The sequence below is a fragment of the Sorex araneus genome, chromosome 1, assembly GCF_027595985.1.
Source record: "Sorex araneus isolate mSorAra2 chromosome 1, mSorAra2.pri, whole genome shotgun sequence".
Taxonomy (NCBI): Eukaryota; Metazoa; Chordata; class Mammalia; order Eulipotyphla; family Soricidae; genus Sorex; species Sorex araneus.
In genome coordinates this window covers 184,814,983-184,836,844 of record NC_073302.1, presented here as the reverse complement: position 1 = coordinate 184,836,844, position 21,862 = coordinate 184,814,983, and the positions used below count along the sequence as shown (strand labels likewise).

Here is a 21,862-nt window from a genome sequence, read left to right as displayed (position 1 = left end):
CACAAATGATCATTTCTCAATTCAGTGGCACCATTAAAGTTCTTATTAACAGATATATGTTCAGAGACGGATCTGATGTGACTCGTGCTAGAAGTTTCTTCTGTGGTCTGCTCCGACAGCAGCCGGTCGAATCCCTTATCCAAAATGAGTATTTTACGGCAGTGTTTTTCCTCCTTGTAATATGTCTACGTCTAGTTACTGGGCATATTATTTTTCTCGAAGAGCCATTTTGTCCGCGGGTACACATGCTAATTGGTGGTGGTGACTGTATTTCCGTTGGCATTACGGGAGTGTTGTGAGCGTGTGGAAGGCCCCGCCAGAGGTGGTTGGTAAGCGCGGGTTGCTGCATGCTGCATGAGCCCCTCGTGCCTGGGAGAACTCCGGTTGTTGTCTGTGTCTTCTCTGACCCCATCAGGGCCTCACTGCGCGAGCCTGTTTAGCAGCTCCGTGCTCGGGGCTTCCTCAAGCGCCCCTAACCTGCAGGACTATGCTCGCACACATCGCAAAAAGCTGACCTCTGCTGGCGGCATGGATGGTATGTGCACACACGCACACACAGATGCATCCCTCCAGCCACTCACGCACACGCAGGCAGGCCCACCCTGATCAAGTCAAGGGACTCCTGGGCCCGCAGCTCGGTTCCACGCCCCAGCATCATGTGGGGCCCCCTGGGCTGTTCAGTCAGGGACCGGCGTGTGGGGAGGTGACAGAGCCACATCCCATGTCTTCTTCCTTCAGGTGCCAGCGCGTGAGTCGGGCTGCAGATACCCTCTCTCTGGTGTCTGGCACTGTCATTTAACCCTTACTTGGCTTCCTGATACTAATTCAAGTCAAGTGAGCAGCAGGATGTTTAAAATTGGGGGGAGGGGGAAAAGAATATTGGCGATATTTTTATAAAATCCAGAATGAGATGGTCTTTTAGCGGCTCCGTTGAGGGAGAGCCTCTCACATATCACTGTACTGGAGCTTTAAGATTCAGAGTATGTCCTGGGGCTAATGGAAGCTTTCATTCTGTTTATGAAAAAGTTTAGCCCTTTCGTTCAAGGTTGGCTTGGTTTAGCAGTTTGTTTTTTTTATATGTCCCAGACTTCCTTGAGTCAGGAAGACATGGACTTAGCAGAACTTTTGGTTCATCTTGCTTTTCTTACTTTGGTATTATTTCATCACACACCTGCATCCGGCCATCCAGACATTTACTCCTTTAACCAGAATCTGGCGTGTTATCTTCTCTCATTGCCCTTCTGCATGTTCACGTAATTCTAACCTCTTTTATATTTGTTTTTCCCTTCTTTTGTAAGTGTCCCTTCCTTTGGTAGCTGTTAACGAATTTCAGGAACCTGTTTTTCTCTTTCTCAGACGCCACACGCGGTTCTGCTGTTAAAAGGTTTTCTATCTCATTTGCTCGACACCCAACCAATGGTACGTTTTGCTTTTATTTTAAAAGATACTCCCCTGCTTCATACTTTATTAGTTTTCTTTAATTTCAAATTGTGGGGTGTACAGTATCATGCATTCTCCACCCTTAATTTGTTTTGGCATTCAATTCCAATTATTCACTACCAATTTTGAAACTGTCTCACTTTTTCAACTATTAATCACACAATAACTACACCACTTATCGAATTTTTCAATGACCACAGCAATGATGCATTTTAATCCTAAAATAGCATCGAAAAACATCCAATCTCTCAAGTAATCAGTATACACAAAATCTTAAGAAACTATCAGTATTTTTATTTTTCTCTTAATTCTGAGTACCTTTAATTTTCTATCCTGATTCCTCTTCCAATCCTATGGTTGCTTACTGAGCTGTTTAAGAGAAACGTAGAGCCATACTTGTTAAATCTCCGAATGAAATGCAACTTAGGAAAAGTTTTTGGGAATCAGGCAATGTGGATGTCACTGTTTAATACCATTTATCCCTGGCTTGGTTTGCAGCATCCTGAGAACTTCACCCAGCATCATTTTGTCCTAATGTAGGCTGTTGGGTTTGCAGTGAACAAGCCCGTTACTTTTGGTACCACTCCCACCAAAACTGTACAACTTCTAACAGGAAGAAGTTTAAGCTAAAATCTACAAGGTCAATTTAAGTCACTTTGTAGGGCTCCCCCCCACCAGTTTTTCTTAATTGAAGGAGGGTGGACAGCATTTTGGGTATTCATTGATTATTTTTCAATAATTTAGGATTAATTATTTGCTTTGAAATTAGGGTAATTTGGGGCTGGAGCGATAGCACAGCGATAGGGCATTTGCCTTGCAAGTGGCCAACCCGGGTTCGAATCCCAGCATCCCATATGGTTCCCCGAGCGCTGCCAGGAGTAATTCTTGGGTGCATGAGCCAGGAGTAACCCCTGTGCATCGCTGGATGTGACCCAAAAAGCAAAAACAAAACAAAAAAAAAGAAGGAAATGAGGGTAATTTACAATTCCAGGGATAAAAATTTTTACTCTTCGAAATCCTCAGGCCAGGTCTTTCAGGAACTTTTATGTAGCCAAAGGCCCAAACACAAAATTTTAATTCTCTCCTTTATGTATCCTTTTGTAGCAAGGCTAGATAATAACACCCTGATATCTCAAAGATGAAGTAAAAAGAACTCATCTTAAACAAATGAAAATTTAGCTTTAAAGTTAAATGTGCTTCCCTCTCCATTGCAGCTATTTAGTGAATGCAACTTTTCTGAAGCAGAGTGGGGGCTGGAATCTTTATTTGATACAGCTGCAGGAGCAGAAGAACTGAGATCTGTGAGAACTGAGAACTTAGACGAGAGACCAAATCACCAGAGAAACAAAAGTCATAAAATATTTAGAAGAGACAGTTCAGTCTTAAGCCTGACTGTAGCTTTTTGTGTAAAAATTATGTTTACATGAGGACAAAACCTGGGTTTAAATTTTTTAAGGTACTTGTTAAATTTAATAGAAAGTGCATTACCTTTATACTCCGTTAGCCTAAGGTGGTTTTCCCACACGTTTTGCCAATCATTGCACATAGTACATTCCTTTCAGCTTTAGAAATATTTATTTGTACTTGCCACAGTTTATTATGTGTTTTTTAAATCCTACGTCATCTCAGCTGTCCTGCCACCCATCATTTGGTCTTTTTTGAGTTCTCCGGTTATGTTACTTCCATCTTAACACATACCATGCGCTTCCCCCTCCCTTCATCTCTAGTTCAAGGAGCACAGTGACCATGCTTGGTCTTAATTTCGGGCCCTCTGGTAGAACACCTGCACCTCTGAGGTGCTGGTCCGTTTCTTCTGGGATTTCTAGGCTCCAGTGGTATGTTGTTGTTGCTTGAAAACATGAGCAGGCTGGCTTTGCCAATGGCTGCGCTGACCCTTCCCTCTGCATTCCGGAGAGCATTTACTAAAGGTCAATGGCAGAACTACGTCTACAGGAACTGGACTATATTGTGTTTGCCTGTTGGAAAATTAGAACAGACAAATGCAAGCAAGTGGACATTGCACTAGACTCCCAGACATCCTGAGCAGAGGATGCCTGTGTCATTCTGCAGCAGGGTGTGGCTCACGCACGAACCTTGTCCTTTGAGAGACCGCAGTCCTGTGCAAGATGGATTCCTTCAGTGCTCAGGCGCTTTGGCTGCTGTTCTGGTCGCATTATTGGACTGTTGGTTTTTCTTTTTAACTTTTCTTTAAAGCATTTGTCGTGTTTTGTCATGCCTTGTTTGCTTATGAAAATCAAACAGCACTTTTTATAAAGCATTTTGGGATTTTTTTGTAGACCAAATTCTCCATTTCGCATTTCCCCATTCTAGCTGAGAGTTAGGCAGTCCTTTGCTCAGTATTTCCCCTCACATTAAACACATCATTTTCTGGCCAGTGTTAAGAATGATTCCTGCTCACTGAAGCGTAGGATTTTGTAGTCCATTCGAGCTTAATTTTTCCTTTTGGGAGAGAGGGAGGGTCTCTTCCACAGTCCTCAGTAGCCCGTGGGTCTCACCGTGATTCTCAGCATAACATGAAGTGCTGGGCAAGGGCGAAGGGCTTGGTACTGTCGGGCCCTGCAGTGCGGGCATTATCAGGGCCATCCTGGCATTGCTCAGGGGTCTCCAGGCACACGCCTGGGGTGCTCAGGGGACCAGGGGTTCTGGGGACCACACTCAGGGCAGCCATATGTAAGGTATGTGCCTTAAGCCCAGACTTTTCCTCTGGCCCCTTATAATTTAAATGATTTTTAATTAATGGTTAGACTTGAATATAACCTTTGGATTTTTAAGACTATATTTCAAAAACTTGTTATTTGAATAGTATGTAGATGCAAATGCAAAAGTCATTTATTTGTAGGACTGGAAAGATAATACAAGGTTATTAAGGCGCTTATCTCGCATGCAGCCAACCTAGGTTCAATTCCCAGGACTGCAAATGGTTCCCTGAGTACCTACTGAGTGATCCCTGAGCACTACGATGGGAGTCAGCCCTGAGCACTGGCAGATGTGCCCCCAAACCCCTCTGCCTCCACACCCCCAAGGCATTCAGTTGAATAAAGTTTAAGTAAATAGAAAAGTTTTATAAAACTAAAAAACTATATCAGGTTTCTTTTTTAAAATCCTGTGTATCAAGGTGCTTTTGTTTCACTGCTGATCTTAATATGTATCCGCATGGTTTGTTATATGAAAATTTTGTTATTTCTGTGATGTTGACTGCAGACATAGTGTAATTTGTATTGCATCTTATTGGGGTGATTTGACTTAGCAAACTGCAGCAATCCAATCATTCTGTTAGTTCAGTAAAGGTAGGTGAAATCTGTTTTGGAGCTTTAGTTCCAGCATCAGCAAACAGTTCATCTGGAGTTGCACTACTTAATATTGTTGGCTTTAGCATGACTAGAGCCGTACTTAAAGTCACCTTCCTCACGTGGTGATGTTGCTCTTCACCCCTTGGCCATTAGTGATCTTGTCAGAGGTGCGTACTGTCATCAGCTTATTCACCTGTCATACAGGCCTGGTTTTAAAAAGCAGAGTCTGAAGAAGAGTGAAGTTGTGTGCATGCTGTGCTTTGTGGATATATTTGAGATGAAATTTTTGTTCCATCCTGTTCCAACCTCATGCTGTTATGTAACATTGGTGTCGTGACTTCAGAATTGTGTTTGTATGTGCTGACTTGGAAGTCAAATGATGGCTCTAAGTAGTGGTTTTCTTCCTTTCTTAATCACGGGCTTTTTACTGTCCGATTGTTTTTTTGGTTTTTTTTTTTCATCTTTGTCTTCTTCTTTTCCCAGGTTTTGAATTATATTCCATGGTACCATCCATTTGCCCTCTGGAAACTCTTCACAATGCCCTGTCCTTAAAGCAGGTGGATGAATTTCTTGCTTCCATTGCCTGTCCATCGAACGAAGTTCCACGGAAGACTCCTGAAATTTGTAGGAAAATTTGCCTTCCTTAATATTATTGTTGTTGCTATATTATTATAATTCATTGTTATTTTGACCAGTAATTATGACTTCAAAAACATGTATATTAAAGCAAATCAAGTTGTAGAAGTGCATAAAAATCTTAAGAGACCAAGGGATGTAAAAGAACATTCTTGAGGATTCTTTACTGTCTGACTTTTATTAACTCCTTCCCCAAATCTTTGGTGTTATGAAAAAGAAAAAAGGTAAGACTCATCAGTAGAAGTCAAACAGCATGATAATATAGGAAAGTATTCAATTTTTTAATTGAAGTAACACTAATTTACAAGAGGTAATGTGTCTGTTTTAGGGGTACATTGTCACCGTATCACTCCCCCGCCCCCCCAACCAGAGTACCAATACTCCACCATCACTCTCCTTTGAACCTTACAAACCCATTTCCCTCTCCTTGGCAATTTCACTTTTGTAGTTAGGGTCTAAGGGTTTGTATTCATTGAAGAACTTCTTTTATAAAAAAAATTTTTTTAATTGAATATTCACTAGACCATTACAGTTTTTGAGTTTCAGTCATACGATGATCCAGCACCCATCCCTCCACCAGTGTCTCTTTCCCACTACTCAAATTCCCTGTTTCCCTCCCAACATCCCCAAACCCCCACCCCTGTCCCCTTACCTAGTCTGCCTCTATGGCAGACACTTTTCTTCCTTCTCTCTCTCATTTTGTGCGTTATGGTTTGCAGTACAGGTAGTAAGAGGTCTTTGTATTTGTTAAGGGTATTCAGTGTTTTTAATCCCAAAGGTGTGGCTGGAGTAGCTTTCTGAACTGGGTGGCAGCATTGGGGTGTGGACATGACTGTCCAGGGTTCCAGAAGGACAGGAAAGTGGGAGGAGGTAGCCTGTTCCAACCTGGAGATTTCAGTCACAAACCTCTCATGCCCTGGTTTTCAACAGGTCAGTATCTCAATGAGATCTGTCTTGAGACAGGGCGTGTTAGTGATTTTGGATTGTGGAAGCAAGGTGCTATTTGGGGCTCTGCCTGGGTGGACACCAGGCTGACCTCCCCGCCCTCTGATCTACCCCCGTCTGTCCAGCCTTGCATGGGTCCGAGCTTAACTGCAGCTTTTGATCTCTTTTGAGATCTATGTATGGGTCTCTGAAAGAAGGTCAATAGAAGAGCTTACGTGGTGGCACTGGAGTTAGTTCACGGGGGTGACTGCCAGTGCCTCCAGGGATACAGAGAAATGGGCAGAGGTACCCAGTCCAACCCAGAGGAAGCCTGGAGATTATAGTCACAAAACCCGGATATCTGAGTTTTCAGCACTTTAATATCTCAGTGAGGACCATCCTGAGACAGTGGACTCTGTCCGTCTGGGTGCATGGTGGAGATTTTGGACTGTGGGAGCAAGCGGCTGCCTGGGGTCTCTGCTTGGGTGGGCATCAGGCTGACCTGCTCCCCTCCGATTCAGACTTGCATGGGTCCAGGATTAGCTGTAGCTTTTGATCCCTTTCGAGATTTATCTATGGGTCTCTGACATAAGGCCAATGAATGAGCTTGTATAGCTGAGCCAGAGATGGTTTGTGGGCATGGCTCCCACATACCTAACTTTTGGCTGTTTAATTTCCCAGGAAACTTGATCCCAAGATTTTGGGGTTGGTCAGGCACAGCAGTAATTTGGAGTATCAGGAAGCCTGACGCCACCATCAGGCTACTGATGCACTTACCCCATGAGTACAGGTTGACCCTATGTATATTTTTTTTTAATGTGATGGGAAGGTATGGGGAAGGAGGATACTTTCATTGATTATTTTTCTTTTTAATTCAACCTTCCCTGCTTTGTTTTTTTATATGCCATACTGGGTGGTACCAGCCAGTCCTTCTTTCTTCATCTGACTTGTCTTAGCATGCCAGCCTCCATTTCCATCCATGTTGTAGCAAAAGGCAGGTTTCACCTTTTGCTCAGAGCTGAGTAGTATTCCCTTATATATTTATACTGCCTTTTCTTTTTTTATGAGAAAAAATGTTAATAATACTTCTGGTTAGCATCTGTAGCTTGCTTTGCATAATTTTTTAAAAAATTTATTTTGCACTCTATGATTAACAAAATTGATAATGGCAGGACTTCCTGCAGAAAATATGTCACACCTTCCTCTAGGGCCACCTTCCCTCCAGCACAGTGATACATTCCCAGTGTCCCTCCCACATCCTGTCCCCTCCCCTACAGCAATACACTCCTACTAGAATTCAGTTCTCAGTTGCTGCTGCCTTTGGGTATTTGCTGTTTCTTTATGTCCCACATGTGAGAGAGATTGTTCCCTCTCTGACTGACTTCACTCCAAATTCACCCACATAGCAGCAAATTGCATGATTTCCTTTCTTTTCTTTTTTTTTTCTTTTTGCCTCACACCCAGCGATGCACAGGGGTTACTCCTGGCTCTGCACTCAGGAATTACTTCCTTCTGGCAGTGCTCGGGGGACCACACGGGATGCTGGGAATTGAACTTGGGTTGGCCGCGTGCAAGGCAAACACCCTACCTGCTGTACTATCGCTCCAGCCCTGGACGCTGGTCTCTTATCCAATCATCTCTTTTTGGATACTTGCCTTGTTTCAGATTTAGGCTGTGATGAATAGTGCTGCAGTGAACATAGGAGCGTTGATGTCTTTTCAGCATAAAGTTTTGGGCTCTTGGGATAAATAACAAGTAGTAGAATTGCCGGGACACATGTGAGAATCAGTTCTTAGTGTTTTCAAGTGTCTGTATTGTTTCCCAAAGGCTGTACCGGTATATTCCTAGCGATGGATGAAGGCTCCCACTCCCTGGGACACTGCTGCTTTCTACTGTCTGTGTGTCATGCTCCAGTCACTCCGCCGTGAGCTCCACACACATTTCCCTATCCTCTCACCAGTTGTTGGGCATCTACCTCATTCCCAGCCCATGGCTGTTGTGAATAGCACTGGAGTGAGCAGAAGTGTGCATCTGTGCTTTTGACTTGGCATTTTGTGTTCCTAGGTTAGCTTCCTAGGAGTGGCATCACTGAGTTCTCTGGTAGTTCTAGTTTTGATTGTTTTTTTAACTCTCTCCATACTGTTTTCCGCCAGGGCTGGACTCAGCGAGCTCAGTCTCTGTTCCCCTCCACAGTGCATGGTGGTTCCTTTCCCTGCATCCCCACCAGCTGTTGTGGTCCCTGGCCTTTCTGATAAACCTGTTCTACCGATTTGATGGTTATCTATCTAACTGCTCTTGCTTTTTTCCTTGATAATCTGTGACCACGAACATTTCCCATTTGCTTGTTGGGCCCCCACCGAGGCCTGCTCTAGAGAGGTTCTGTCCAGCTCGTCTCTCCGTATTTTGATGGGCTTGTTTGTTGTTGAGTTTCATGAGCTCTTGCTCCATCTGTGTTGGATAGTAACCCTGGGTGTGCTATACAGTTTGTGCGTGTTTCCTGCCGTTCAGTAGCATGTCTTGCTGATGTCTTGTGTTTTTATTTTCTTCCACGGTACAAAAAGTTTTTAGTTTAATGTGCTATTTGATCACTTCTCTTTCTGTTTTCCTTAGCAGTGAATCAAATCCCTGAAGACGCCACTGAAGGCAGTTCCGGGACAGCTCAGCGTGTGCTCTCTTTCTCTCCCCTTGACTCTGGCAGATGATTCTGACCTGTTGTGAGCTCACTCTGCCTGGTGTGTGATGGTGTTCCAGCACTGCTGTTGCTAGTGCTCGCTGCTACCCCGTTTGCCACACTCTGTTGGAGATTCCTTTCTCCACGTTTTGTTCTTTGTTTCTTTGTCATATGTCTGAGTAGCAGCTTGTCACAGTTCCCTCAGAACTATTCGGGAGACATCTGTGATTGGGAAGGAAAGGAGCTCATGGCTAACCAAGTTTGGGGAAAGGTGTGGTTTCAGTAGCGTGTAAACAACTACAGCTCCTCTGCAACGAAAGCGATTTGTACACCCAGATGTTTTCAGATTTTACTTTTTGAGAAATGTTTTTTTGATGCCATATTTGAACATGTAACGTTGTTCCAAGGAACACTGTTCACAGACATCATCTTAAGTATCAAATCAGAAGTTCACGTGTCAAAAGTCAACAGAACTTTGGTTTTCAACTCTGTTGGGTCCTTTAGCACCTTGGAATTTTTACTTTGGCAAGTGATTGTTTGGAGAGAGAGTTTTCAGATCAGACTTAAGAATATTCCAAACCCTTCTAAAAGTAGATAATATGCAAACTTCCTATGCATGCTGTTCTCATTTTTGTAAGAAAGCTGTGAATATGTTTCTTGTAAGAATGAAAGTGAAGGTCTTACTTAGAGTGAAAGTCTTTTTCTTGTTCTGCTGTTACTCTCCTCCCTTAGTTAGCCTTCACATTGTCGCTTTCTAGAGCTTCCTGGAATTTCCTAGTCACATGTCTTTTTTTTGCACATGGTTCTCTGCATTTCTTTAGAATAGTGGCCATTTGCTATTCTTCCCCTGTGGTAATAATTAGTGGGAGTGGGAGAGGTATTTTGGTGTGACTGTTCTAAAATTAGGCTCTTTGGAAACTGCTTGAGGAAGCGGGCTTAAACTTCAGAATTTGCATGTGGATATGAGTGATTATGTGAGTTGTTTATACATCCCATGGTCCTGCATCTCCCAGCTAAAAATCTAAGTCACGGAAATGAAGGATGTTTAACTTAATTTCTATTCTCTGATGACATAGAGAATTCTGGGCTGATAAGATAGCTCAGAGAATGAAACGCCCATAAAGGGTCCTATACAACTTTGGGGCATAGCCCCATGAACCCCCAAGCACTGCTGGGAAGGCCTAAAATAAATTTTTGAAAAATAGTTCTCTGGGGCCAGAGAGAAAGTACAGTGGGGAGGGCGTTTGCCTTGCATGCAGCTGAGCCTGGTTCAACCTGACATCCCAGATAGTCTCCTGAGCACTGCCAGGAGGAGTTTCTGACTGCAGAGCCAGGAGTAATCCCTGAGCATAGCCAGATACCACCCAAAAAGGAAAAAATAGTTCTTATTTGCCCTCTTGTATGTGCTGTTCCATTGCTTGTCTAAGTCAGGAATTTGAAATCTTAAGTTGAAGGTTTGTTTGTTTGTTTTTTTTAAATTGAATCACTGTGAGATACACAGTTACAAAGTTGTCCATGATGGGGTTTCAATCCTAGGATGTTCCTATAGCCATTCCTTCGCTAGTGTCAGTTTTATACCACCAGTATCCCCAGTTCCCTCACACCGCCCCCCCCCCCACCAGAGCTCAGTGCTCGCTCGCTCTCTCTCAGTTTCTTCTCTGGACATCATGGTTTGCAGTATAGGTACTGACAGGAAGAGCCTTCCTAGTACAGACGAGCTCAGGGTACACTCATTGCTGTTCAGAGTTTATCATCTTTGCAGTGAATGACTTCAAGGTTATAATAACAGCAAATGGCATCTATTTGTTCTGAAAAAAAAGAGAATTGTGATGGAATATTTGCCCCCCCAAAAATTATGTGTGTGTGTGATCTTTAAAGGTTAATGCTACGATGCTTCTGTTTCATGGTCTTATGCTTAGTGAATTCATCAGCATGTATGTATTGGGGCGTAACAGTGAGGTGAAGGATATGACGTTTCCCATGTTCTGACTAGCTTTTCTCTGTTGCATGGCTGTCGGCTATGTCCTAGTCTCTCACTGCCATTGCTACTAAGCTTGCCATTTCCTAGTAGGGGAACTATGGGGGGAAAAACCCAAGTGTGTTGTGCCTTCTAAATATTGAAATAGGGCACCAATTATGTGAGTGGCATCTGAATTGTTTCCATAGTGTAAATGCAGAATGAATACTTAATAGTCACAGAATATTGATTCTCTAATTATCAAGGAAATAGTGTTATAGACTTAAACAGTGTTTATAGTGTTTATAGGAATTGAGGAAACATCGTGTTTATAGTGTTTATAGTGTTTATAGCAATGGAGGAAACATCGTATATCCCCTGCCTTCATCATCTAGGACAAAATGAATTTTGTAGTAACTAGTAAATAACTTTAAATGATGGGCTGATTTAAATTTGGTGAGAAACCCTGTATAACGCTCGTTAGGAGGTTAGTGGAGGAAGTTAACAGAACAGGCTGAGGAGAACCGGAGCAGGAGAATGCTATGTACTTGCACTGGTGCTACTTTATGTCATGTTTTAGGTCCTTTTTTTACCACCTGTTATTTCATTAGACTCCTTTGAGCATCTGCCATTGGCATTGACATTCATTTAGTGTGCTTACAACCACGGATGTATGTGTACATTTGCCATAGTTGGTCCACATACTGATTTTTCAGAGACACGCTGTTTATTGTTAATTAGACCCTGCCCTCAATTGTGAGAATAGGCATATCTTTTTTGATCTCCTATTTTCCTTTTTTCGGAACCCAGACGTTCATGTCGGTAGCTGCTCCCTGCTGGCCAGCCTCCCCTGTCCTACTGCATAGTTCTCTCTGCTGGGGCAGAGGGATAGGATAAGGGTAGGACACTTGTTCTGTGGCCCGCCCAGCCCAGTCAGCCCCAGGCTCCAGGTATGGTCCTCTCAGCAACGCTAGGGGGTTACCTCTGAGCACTGGTGGGTCTGACCCAAGAACCAAAAAGAAATGACCCCTACTTTTTCTTCCAGCTCTTTGCCTTGATTCGAAAGAGAAGAAAATTGTAAATTTCCCTGAAACAAACTAACCTGTAAGCTAGTGGAGTCTACTGCGTTACTGGTTTTTTTTGTTGTTGTTGGCTTTAGTTGTCTTCTATGTTACTTGCCCACCTAATTTAGTGTGGTACTACCGGAATGTCATTATTGACGAGTTTTCACATAAAAATGATTTTTAGAACTTAACGGTTTTAATATTGGAGCTTTGCTGTCTAATCATTTTCAACTCTAGAATTGTATGAACAGTTGTGGCTTTTGTCTGTGTTGAATGAATAAATGAATATTGAAGATCTCTCTTCCGAGATAATTAAAGAAGGACAAGTCTGGCTGCTGTACTTCATTGGTGATCTAGTTACTGTGTCAGTAGGATGAGAGTTTACAGTAAGAATGGCTTTTCATGGTTTGCTCTATAGCCTTACCTGATCTGTTCTCTCCCTCTCATGGTTACTCACAGGGCCGTTAACTCACAAACCTTCTAAGTGTAAAGCTAGAATTGGCAGGAAATTACTGAATTACCACATCTGTTTATTTTTTTTTCAGCCTCTCCAGCATCACGTATCAGCCCAGTAATGCGGAGGAAGGTCTCTTTAAATACATACACCCCTGCAAAGGTCCTTCCCACTCCGTCCAGCACAGTAAAGGGCCCTCAGGCCAGCAGCAAACCAGGTTAGCAGTCTGTGTGAGTCTGGGGCCTGCACAGCGTGAGAGCAGTGTGCTGGCCGGCTCCTTAAATGGGACGTCTGTGTCTTCAACAAGGCCCTTGTCCTTGGCGTGTAAGGAATGATCCTAGTGGGGGTCTCTGTTACTTTCACCTGTTGACATATTTGTGGGTGGGTTTTTTGTTTGTTTGTTTTTCCGTGTCGCTTGTCTTTCTCTTCTGCCCTCATCTGTTAATCAGATATGTGTCATTCTCATGCGTCTTCCCAGACTCATTCATGGACGGTTGACTCTTCATTTGCTTTTCTGGGTAGTTGGTGCATTAGTTTAGCACTTTTATCTGAAGATTTTTTTTTCCCTTTGGTTGTAGACTTTTACTCTCTTCATTCTCATCCCCATGAACAGACTGACTTTAAGTTTCTCATCAGCTTTCTTCCCTTTAGCTCCTACACATAATTTCTCATCTTGCTGGTCGTGCCTTAAGTGTTTTCTTACCCTGATTTCCAAGGACATTCATTATTTTGTCTTGGTGTTATTTACATTTTATTCGATTCTTCATATTTGGTGGTTCCTACTTTCTATCAGCTGTATTCATATTTTCCTACTCCATACATTTTTTTCATCAGAAAATCCCATTCAGCCATGGCTTTTCTTATATGTGAAATATCTTTATTCTTTTTGCCTTTGCTTTGTCTTTGGGTCACACCCAGCGGTGCCCAGGCTTACTTCTGATGCTGCTCAGAGATCGAACCGGGCGCAGCAGCGTGCAAAGCAAGCACCGACCACTCACTGTCCGTCACCCCAGCCCCTGAAATGCCCATGTCCTACCTTTAATACTGCCACTCTCTTGGCTAAGTTCCTGCTTGAGAGTCAGAGAGATCTAGATTAAAGTCTCTATTATTTATTAGCTGTTTCAACTTGACAAGCTACTTAACCTCTTGGTCCCCGTGACTTTGCCCTCTGGGCTTCTTCTCCCTGGCCTTCTCAGTTCTAGGGACCCGGCCAGTCCAGGTGTCCCAAGCTCTTTCTTATTCTCCGCAGGCTCCAATTCTCTGTAGCCATCTGTGCTCATTGGAGTTGGAAGATGGGGCCAGAGGGATCGTGCAGCAGGTCGGCACCCGCCTTGCACGCAGCCAGCCTGGGTTCGATTCCCCGTATCTCATACAGTTCCCTGAGCAGCGCCAAGAGTAATTCCTAAGTGCTGAGCCGGGAGTAAGCCCTGAGCATCACAGGTTGTGGCCCAAAAACAAGCCCTGAGCATCCCCGGTTGTGGCCTAAACCAAACAAACAAAATAGTTGAAGAACAGTGTCAAGAGATTCTGGTTTGTCTCTGTGTAACTAGAGTTTAATAAACCTAAGGTGTGAATAATCTCTGAATCATAATACATTGCTGTTTTCTGCACAATAGACACAGAATTAATTTGTTGCTTAATGCATTTGTGAAGATGAAATGATTGGGCAGTGCATGGTTTTTCATAGGTGACATAAGCCAAATATGGGTCAGTCTTACATGTCTGGCGTGAGCCCTGTTTGGCCACCATGCAGGAGTGTCGCGTGTTGTGGTCTCAGTTCCTGGGCCCACCCAGCAGTGGGCAGGGCTGCCCCTGACGGCGCCATTTGGGCCAGACACACACTCACACAGATAAACTCCATTTCCAGGATTTTCACATGTGCATTTTTAAGTATTTGTTGTCGTTTTAGTAATTTAATTTATTTATTTGGGATAGTATATTTTAGGCTTTAGTATAAGGGTAATCCTGGCATTCAGGGGATTTGGGAAGTATAGCCTGTTTCTGCTTACTGGAAAATAAAGTTGTAAAATACTTATTCTTTAATTTTGATTGGTTTAATTTTCTATTTGGTGGTCTTGGTAGCAATATCATTTTTTAATGACATGTTCATTTATCAAAGTTGTCGGCTTTCTTGTTTTGTTACGGTCCTTTTAATGATTATGGCAGTAACTCCCATTGTTCTTGATACTGCTTATATTCTGTATTTTTATTTTATTTTTCTAAAGTTCATTTTTTGGTTCTTATAAACAATAATTTTGGCTCTTTGTTTTTCCATGTTATTTCGTTGATTTCTATTCTTTTATTCTCATCTACTTAGTTTACATTTACTTTCATCCTCTACTTTCTAGTCACTGTTGAACATTTCTTCTCTTGCTATATAAACTTTTAAAGCAACTGTTGCTACAGATACTTCCTTATTTACAGCTCAGAGGCTATGTTATATTTTCGTTTCCATTCAGCAAAAGATTTTCTGATTTGCTTTGTTATTTCTTCTTTGAATCGTGAAATCTGTAGAAACCGGTCGATCTCTGAATGGCTGGGGAGGGGAAGTTTGGGGTCTCTTGTTACTTGTTTCCCGTTTAACTTGATGGCAGCTGTCTAGCACGTCTTTCAAACGGAAGGCTTTTTAGGACTGAAGGTTTGGGGTTTGTCCATTTTAGTCTGTAAGAGAGAGATTCTGGTTGTGGTAGCAATGCTTAGAAAGTAATTCCTGCTCACAGTTATGGAATTTTTTTTTCTCTTTTTTTCAGTCTATTTTCTGTTTGTGTGTTTTGAAGCACTGATTCAGTGCACACATATTTGACTGGTATGGCTTCTTGATGTCCTGATCTTTTTATCATTATTTAATTATTGATATCATTATTTTATATCATTATTTAATCTCTTGTAAGCTTTGTCTTAAAGTTATCTTTTTTTTAATCTGATATGAATTTAGTCACCACTGCAGATTTGTTATTCTTAGTTTGTGCATAGTAAATTATTTTCAGCATATCTACATCTTTATATCTAAGTGGAATTTTTGTAGGCAGAATATCCTGATCTTTCAAAAAGTCACTTGGAAAGAGCTGCCTTAGAGTTGCAGTGTGTATAATCTACTAATGCTTAATGTACTTACTGCTATGGTGGGTTAAATCTGGTATTTTATTTTCTGCTTATTATCATCATTTTTCTTTTCCTGCTTCATATTCAATCAATTTTTGAATTTCATTTTAATTTTTCTGTTGGCTTTTAGTGAAACATTTGCATTATCTTCATGCTGGTAGCTCTATTCTCAGTTTACTTTGGCTCCACTGAAGTTAAAGTGTAGAAGCTGCAGCTTTGAAAGTTTGTTTGCCATTTGCCTGCTTTCTTTTCATTAGTTATCCATGTGTGTTATTTCCAAAGTATGTTATAAGGGCTACAAGGAATGCTTGGTGTTGGCTTTAAGTCGCCATATGTACTTAAAGAGGGTAAGAGGAGATAAACAGACCTTAGATACGTATTGCATACTTGTCATTTTCCACTGTCATTATGCCATCAAGTCATTGTCTCAGTCTGGTTTCATTTGTACTGAATTGGGTATTTTGGCATTTCTCGTATTGCAGGTCTACCGTCGTTGGGAAGTTCTCATTTCACCTTTGTTCTTATTAGGTGATTTGCTAGACGAAAGTCAGAGAATTCTTTTTTCTTTATTCATTTCAAAGATGTTCTGCTGCCTTCTGAGTTCCTGGAGTTGTTTCTGTTAAGACTCTGAGTCCATCTGGATTGTTGTTCCTGCTATTGCTGTGCGTTAATGGATCTTTCCTTCCTTCTTTGCTTTGGGGCTGTACTCAGCTCTTGGCTCAGTGTCCTGGTCTCCCCGGCACGCTGGGAGACCCTTTCTGCTGCCCGGGTGGCAGACTCCAGCCCTCCGAGCTGTCACTCAAGGCCAAGTTTATTACATTGAACATTGGCCTCATTTGCTTTTCACATTTGTTTCTCAATAATTTTCTACTGGCATTTTTTTTTAAACAATCATGCTGATATTTGCTTGTACTTATTATATATATACATGTATATTCTGTTGTTAAGTGCATTCAGTGTATTTTATTTCAGTTTCAGGAGTTTGTTTCAGCTTTACAGCTCTTTTTTCTTTTAAGACATTTTCTCATTTTTATTATAAACATTTTCCTTAGTTCTAAAGCATAGTTAAAATAGTTATGTTGAAACGTATTATTCTAGCCCACCTCAAGACTGTCCATTTCTATTCCCTCCCAAGGAGAAAAATGTCATATCTTATATGCTACACTGGAGAAAATCCAGAACCTATTATTTCTGTTAATAAGAATTTTGAGTTGTTTTGGGTTCTATTAAAGCAGAACTAAACACGGTTAATTCAGACTGCAGGGCCAGAGAGGGTACCAGAGAGAGTCCTGGCCTGGCGCATGGTCAACTTCAGTTAGATCCCCTGCCCCACATATGATCCCCAGAGCACTCTGAGTGTAGCCCCAAACCTCCCCTCTCACCCCCCACCCCCTGAGGGGGAAAAAAAAAAACAAGATTGCAAGACCATTCTTTAAAGTGACAACTACTTGAGAATCCCTCTCTTCTTTTAACCTTAGCTGGACTCATGTAACTTACTCTGCTCATGCCATAAATTTAATCAAGATTTATTAACCCCCCAACCCCCAAAATGGATATCTCTTGAGATTTCCCACCTAACTTTCCAGAAACTATAGTTGCCCCAACATTTTGTCTTCTCTTTCTTTGTGCTAGTAAGGATGAGTTTTGGATGTTAAAGTATCAGCCATTCCACATGGTGCAGATTGGATCCTAAGCTTAGGCCAAATGGTTCTTAAAACAGGGCTGGGCGCTGGGGAGGCGGGGGGCGGGAGGGACCCATCAGTTCTTCTCTGTTTTGACTGTTTTGTAGCTTATGCCAGCATTCATGCATTCTTCAGTGTTTCCACAGTTCATTGTATTTTTATCTGGAGTTTAGACTTACTATCAGAGAGAATTGTTCTGTCAGGAGCTTTCCATCTCAGCCAGAGTGTAATTTTGCCTAGATTTACTTTCCAGTAGTTTGTTAGAACTTGATATTAGGTTATAAAGGCTGATTTCTTTATCTTTATTATTATTATTATTATTATTATTATTATTATTATTATTTTGGGTCACACCCAGTGATGCTCAGGACTGGCTCTGCACTCAGGAATTAACCCTGGCGGTTATTGGGGGTGACTATATGGGATGCCGGGAATCCAACCAGGTTGGCTGCGTGCAAATGCCCTACCCGCTGTGCTGTCACTCCGGCCCCAAGGCTAATCTCTTTTTTTGGGAGGGGGGTATCACAATGCACAGGGGTTATTCCTGGCTTTGCACCCAGTAATTACTCCTGGCGGTGCTCGGGGGACCATATGGGGTGCTGGGAATTGAACCCAGGTCGGCCTCGTGAAAGGCAAACGTCCTACCCGTTGTGCTATCGCTCCAGTCCTATCCAAGTCTAATTTCTTAAGTGAAAAGTATTTCTGGATAATTAGAAGATGAGAAATATAAGACAAAATAGGTTTTATAGGGCAAAAATCATGTGTTCAGCTTTATACATGCTTATACTCTATGTCACTTAGCAGTATAGATATTCCTACTAGGATAATCTCGGATATACTAAAGCAGCACACATGTGTTTGGTTTTAACATACTTACTTGTATTCTTTTATGTACATTCTCCGTCCCTCTCAGAGAGCCCTACAAGCTACCAGGAGATCAGAGCCTGGCAAGTTCCCTGTGGCATATTTGATATGCCAAATACAATAACAATAACGGGTCTCATTCCCCTGACCCTGAAAGAGCCTCCAATATGGCACTGTTGGGAAAGACAAGTAAGGAGAGACTGCTAAAATCTCAGGGCTGGGACGAATGGAGACGTTACTGGTGCCCGCTCAAGCAAATCTATGAATGGGATGACAGTGATACAGCTAATAAAGTGCCTGGGACGAAGAAAGTGCTCAAAAATGTTTTATATATTGGGGGCTGGAGTGATAGCACAGCGGGTAGGGCGTTTGCCTTGCACGCGGCCGACCCGAGTTCGAATCCCAGCATCCCATATGGTCCCCCGAGCACCGCCAGGAGTAATTCCCGAATGCATGAGCCAGGAGTGAACCCTGTGCATCGCCGGGTGTGACCCAAAAAGCAAAAATAAAAAAATGTTTTATATTTGCCTGCTCATATGCCCATACATGGGCTGGAGTGATAGCACAGTTGGTAGGGTGTTTGCCTTTCACACAGCTGACCCGGCTTCGATTCCTCTGTCCCTGTCGAAGAGCCCAGCAAGCTACCGAGAGTATCCTGCCCACACAGCAGAGCATGGCAAGCTCCCTGTGGTGTATTCAATATGCAAAAAACAGTAACAAGTCTCACAATGGAGACGTTACTGGTGCCCGCTCAAGCAAATTGATAAGCAACGGGATGGCTGATATAATGATAATAAGGGAAAAGGCCTGGGATATTATAACCACAACCTTCAATTATAGGAGTTAAAAGAAATATTTTTAATAACAAAGCCTACTAACATTCCTTTTTTGAATTGGTGTTGAACTTTAGAAAGCGAAGGGTTTGAAATGCCGTATTATGTTTACATTGTTGTATGTGCCACAGTCGTGACAGAGTGAACTTCGCACACAAAGGCTTGCCACATTTTGTCTCTCAGCAGTGTTACTGGAACGCGATTGCTAGTGGGAAATCTCACAGTGTCTCTTTTTTCTATAGCTACCAGTGGACCTTCCAATATAGTTATTCCTAATACCTCAGCTCGGAAAAAAAGTTCAAGTAGCAAAGCAGAAGTGCATGAACACAAAAAAACAACTGTGAAAAAGAAGTGACGTCTTAATAGAAGATGAAACTCCTTATGCCTACATAAAGCTCACGTTCAGTAGAATAAGACATGTAATAAACCTTAACTGCACACTATCAATGCAAGCAATTCGTTTGTCCCTGTGTACATCTCTGTATTCATCAAAAGTTTGTTGACTCTAGAGAATTCTTTTTAGATATAGAAACTGTAACTCACAATCTGGAAATATGTAAAACAGTGTTTACTATAAGCATTTTACAAAGAGCAAAATATATGGTGTTAAAGATCTGTTGTTTTAACCTGTTTACCATGTGCCCGTAATAAAGAAAAATAGTAAGGCCACCAGCCTGTGTTAATGTGTCTCCAATAATGCTCTTTACTGACGGATGTGTGAGGTGGCCTTTAGAAACTTCCATTTTCACAGGATTTCATTTTGAGTATAAAAATCTGTAGGTTAGGTTAAAATTGGAAGTTTGTATTGAGAACTTTTGTTGACATCTATTTCCAAAGATATCTCATTGACCATTTAGATTATAAACTTTGTCTCCCTGGCTGTTTTATATATGCTGCAATACTTAATAACTGGAATATTAGCATACGGCTTATTTTTTTGATCTGTCTCTTTTGAAATTTTTTATTTTGTGTTATTTAAAACATTGCCTATTCAAGTGGGTTACTGTATCTTTATGCACATAAATTTGTATATTAATTTGTAGGAAATACCTTTTAAAATATATTTCCTTATTATAAGGTGCTTTGTTTCATCAGGAAAAAATTTGCTTCAATTATTAGTAAGAAAGATACTTTCGGAGTTTCTTTTTTAAGAGCTATAGTTGACAGGTCTGTAAGTGTTGCACAGTACTTTTCGGAGTTGTTTTTAGATCTAAGGCACTCAATTCACAAGAGGAAATCATCGATGTGAGAAGAATATTTGAATTCTATAATTAATAGATACTGTGTTTAGCATCTGTTTTTGCCGTTTCCATTCATATGTGTACTCAGTTGTATCAGTTGATCTCACTTAGAAGGCTTAAAAGTTTGGCATTTGAAATTAATGCATGTTCCAAGAGATTGATTTTGAAAGAAAACTGAGATTATGTTATGATTTCATCTGTGTTGTGAAAGATATTTATTTTGTTGGTGCTTTTTCCCCCAACGCACAAATAATTATGAACCACGTGAAATGACTTAAACTGAAAACTAAACTGTTCAAACTCATAAGAATTCTGTGCATTGCCGGTGAGAAATTTAAATTGCTAAAGATTTAGCTTAAAGCATATGTTTAGAAAAATTAGTTAATTCTCATAGGACTGTAATTATTCAGGCTCTTTAGAAGCCTCCTAATAACAAATCATATCTAAACTACTTTGATAAATGTGTTACATGTTAGTTTTAATAGATACCTGATGTAAACGTTGCAAATTAATAGTTGCAGAATTATATAAACTTCACATGAATGTAAGTGTATATGGAGATATTGTCAGCAGTTGAATGTACCTGAGCTTTCTATATGTGAGAATGTCAATGGCTCATTGTAGGACTATGGAAAGTTGTATTTTTTAAGTGAAACTGAATTAAAATATTTTATTTCCAGAATCAGTGACTTAAATGGTAAATGTTTTTGTTTCTATTCTTTATTTCTTTTAGGTGCCAATATAGAATAAAGATAATTGTTCATTTTATTAAAAAGTGAGAATTTTCTTAGTTCATTCTATTAGCAAAAGGCTGAAAAATCAACTTATTCTTCAGGCTCATGTTCTCCCTTGGATCCTTACCTTGGTTGCTTGTCTCCACTCTGGAAAAGCCGGTGTTGTTGTTGTTTTTTTAATATTTTTGGTTTTTATTTTATACAGTTCATAATACTTGATTATATTCAATATTCAAAACCAATCCCACCATTACACCATCCCATCACCATATTTCGGGTGTTCCCGAGCCCCAATCTCTGCCCCAAAGCAGAACTGAAATAATACAATATTTCCCTCTAAGGTTGGTTGTCTCCTGCTTTGAAATCCGTCACATTGGGTGCGGTACTCTTGGAGTATGAGTAGGGCATGTCCTAGGAAGTGTCTCGAGATCCAAGAAAATGTTCGCTCGTGGGTGGGGCTTGACCCGAGTGTGTGAAGAGCGGCTGTGGGCCTGGCGGCAGTTGAGTTCTGGGGGTTTTCGGCTGCCGGGGCTGGGTCCCTTGGGGTGGGGAGGTGTCTCACCCACCCCCTTTGAAGCAGTGAAACAGCCTGGTGCAGGGTTCGGCAGCATGGTTATGGCGAGTGTCGTGTTACACTCCCTTTCGGGAGAGAAGGACATGATGTGATCTGGACGGTGGCCAGTGATGAGATTATCTGGTGCCAGCCAGGGCTGGAAGCCTGTGTTTTCCCTTGAGCATGTACTTTACCCTTTCTCTCCCCTCTCATCTCTCTTTTTTCGAGGGAGGGAGGAGGAGGCAAGACACGGCAATGCTCATGGGTTACGCCTGACTCTGCACTGAGGAATCAGTGCTCAGGGGACCATATGGGGTGCTTAGGATCAAACCTAGGTCAGTCGTGTGCAGGACAGGCACCTTACCACTCCACTGTTGCTTTGGTCCTATCCCCACA

The 21,862-nt window shown here is 41.7% G+C and overlaps 1 protein-coding gene across 21 annotated transcripts in view; it reads left to right on the top strand.

Annotated features, from left to right (window-relative positions):
• Positions 1-20,861, top strand: part of PPIP5K2 (diphosphoinositol pentakisphosphate kinase 2) — a 74,795-nt gene extending 53,934 nt beyond the window's left edge. For 9 of the 21 annotated variants that reach the window (XM_055124036.1, XM_055124035.1, XM_055124042.1 and 6 more), the window contains 5 exons: positions 416-535; positions 1,357-1,419; positions 5,235-5,375; positions 12,549-12,674; positions 19,181-20,861. In XM_055124036.1, the coding sequence (XP_054980011.1) occupies positions 416-535; positions 1,357-1,419; positions 5,235-5,375; positions 12,549-12,674; positions 19,181-19,293 (563 nt within the window). In that variant the 3' untranslated portion in view covers positions 19,294-20,861. Of the gene's footprint in view, positions 1-222; positions 536-1,356; positions 1,420-5,234; positions 5,376-8,921; positions 9,044-12,548; positions 12,675-19,180 lie in introns of those variants that run through there. The other 12 variants (XM_055124047.1, XM_055124043.1, XM_055124050.1 and 9 more) reach the window with 5 other exon arrangements.
• The last annotated feature ends 1,001 nt before the right edge of the window (positions 20,862-21,862 follow it).